The sequence below is a fragment of the Limulus polyphemus genome, unplaced genomic scaffold, assembly GCF_000517525.1.
Source record: "Limulus polyphemus unplaced genomic scaffold, Limulus_polyphemus-2.1.2 Scaffold1108, whole genome shotgun sequence".
NCBI lineage: Eukaryota > Metazoa > Arthropoda > Merostomata > Xiphosura > Limulidae > Limulus > Limulus polyphemus.
Genome location: NW_013666718.1, coordinates 269123 through 270214, shown reverse-complemented (window position 1 = coordinate 270214; position 1092 = coordinate 269123). Strand labels below are relative to the sequence as shown.

The following is a 1092-nucleotide window of genomic DNA, read 5'->3' as shown; positions in this document are numbered from 1 at the left end:
GCTAGTATAATATACAATTGAGAAGTATTATACAGATACTAATTCAAAATTATTTATAGAAGCAAATTCTGAAATTCAAAACTGCCAAGATAGGACTGACGTTTGGAAATTAAATATGTTTTATTACACTTAAAACTTAGTTTACTTGAGCATTTAAAGTAGCATTTATAACTTTACTGAGATATACAACTAAACCTTCCAACACAAGTGGGAAGTTCAGCTTCACAAATAATATATATTGGTCACACTTTAGACCAACAAATAAAAAAAAGCCAGCCATAATGTTAATAAAACAGTCTTTATAATTTATTCTATTAATGAAACTTTTATTGTATGTCATCCCTTAAATTGGTGATAGCCAAGTATATCAATATAGAGTGATGTTATAGAGGTACTTTGAACAAGTCAGGATAAGGTTAAACCCTGTTCCCAATAACAAAAACATTTCAACATTATCAACACGACCTTACTTGCTAAAAGCATTTTAAAGTACACACATATATATATATATATATACAACACTAAATGCAAATTTTTAAGATTAGCCACCTGTTGTTGAGCTTTACGTCTACAATGATTTATTTGTAAGTTTTTGCACAATGTGTATGAATATATATTAGAATACAGTAAAACGTGGAAATTTACATTGTAATCAACAGAAGCATACTGTAAACAAAAATTATAATGAAATCTTCCCATTCTTAGTTTATAAACTCAACATTGGTGTAACTTCTCACCATGTAATATTCCAGGAAACCAGCTACTGGATTAAGGACAAACCAGCGATTCTGCCAACCCTTCACCATGTTGGTGTACTTACTAAGCAGGCCTTCTACCGGCTTCCTGAAACACAATTAAACAATGGACAAGAATAATCAGAGATGCTTCTGTACAATTATCAAACAAATGTGTAAGTTAATGAACAGTTCACCTGTACCCGTACACTTGAACAGTTCGCCTGTACCCGTACACTTCAACAGTTCGCCTGTACCCGTACACTTCAACAGTTCGCCTGTACCCGTACACTTCAACAGTTCGCCTGTACCCGTACACTTCAACAGTTCGCCTGTACCCGTACACTTCAACAGTTCG

The 1092-nt window shown here is 33.4% G+C and overlaps 1 protein-coding gene across 3 annotated transcripts in view; it reads right to left on the bottom strand.

The window, feature by feature from the left end:
- LOC106462167 (oxysterol-binding protein-related protein 11-like) overlaps nucleotides 1-1092 on the bottom strand; it is a 29815-nt gene that overhangs the window by 23018 nt on the left and 5705 nt on the right. For all 3 annotated transcript variants that reach the window (XM_022389350.1, XM_022389352.1, XM_022389351.1), the window contains one exon: nucleotides 738-843. In XM_022389350.1, coding sequence (XP_022245058.1) covers nucleotides 738-843 — 106 coding nt within the window. The remainder of the gene's footprint in view (nucleotides 1-737; nucleotides 844-1092) is intronic.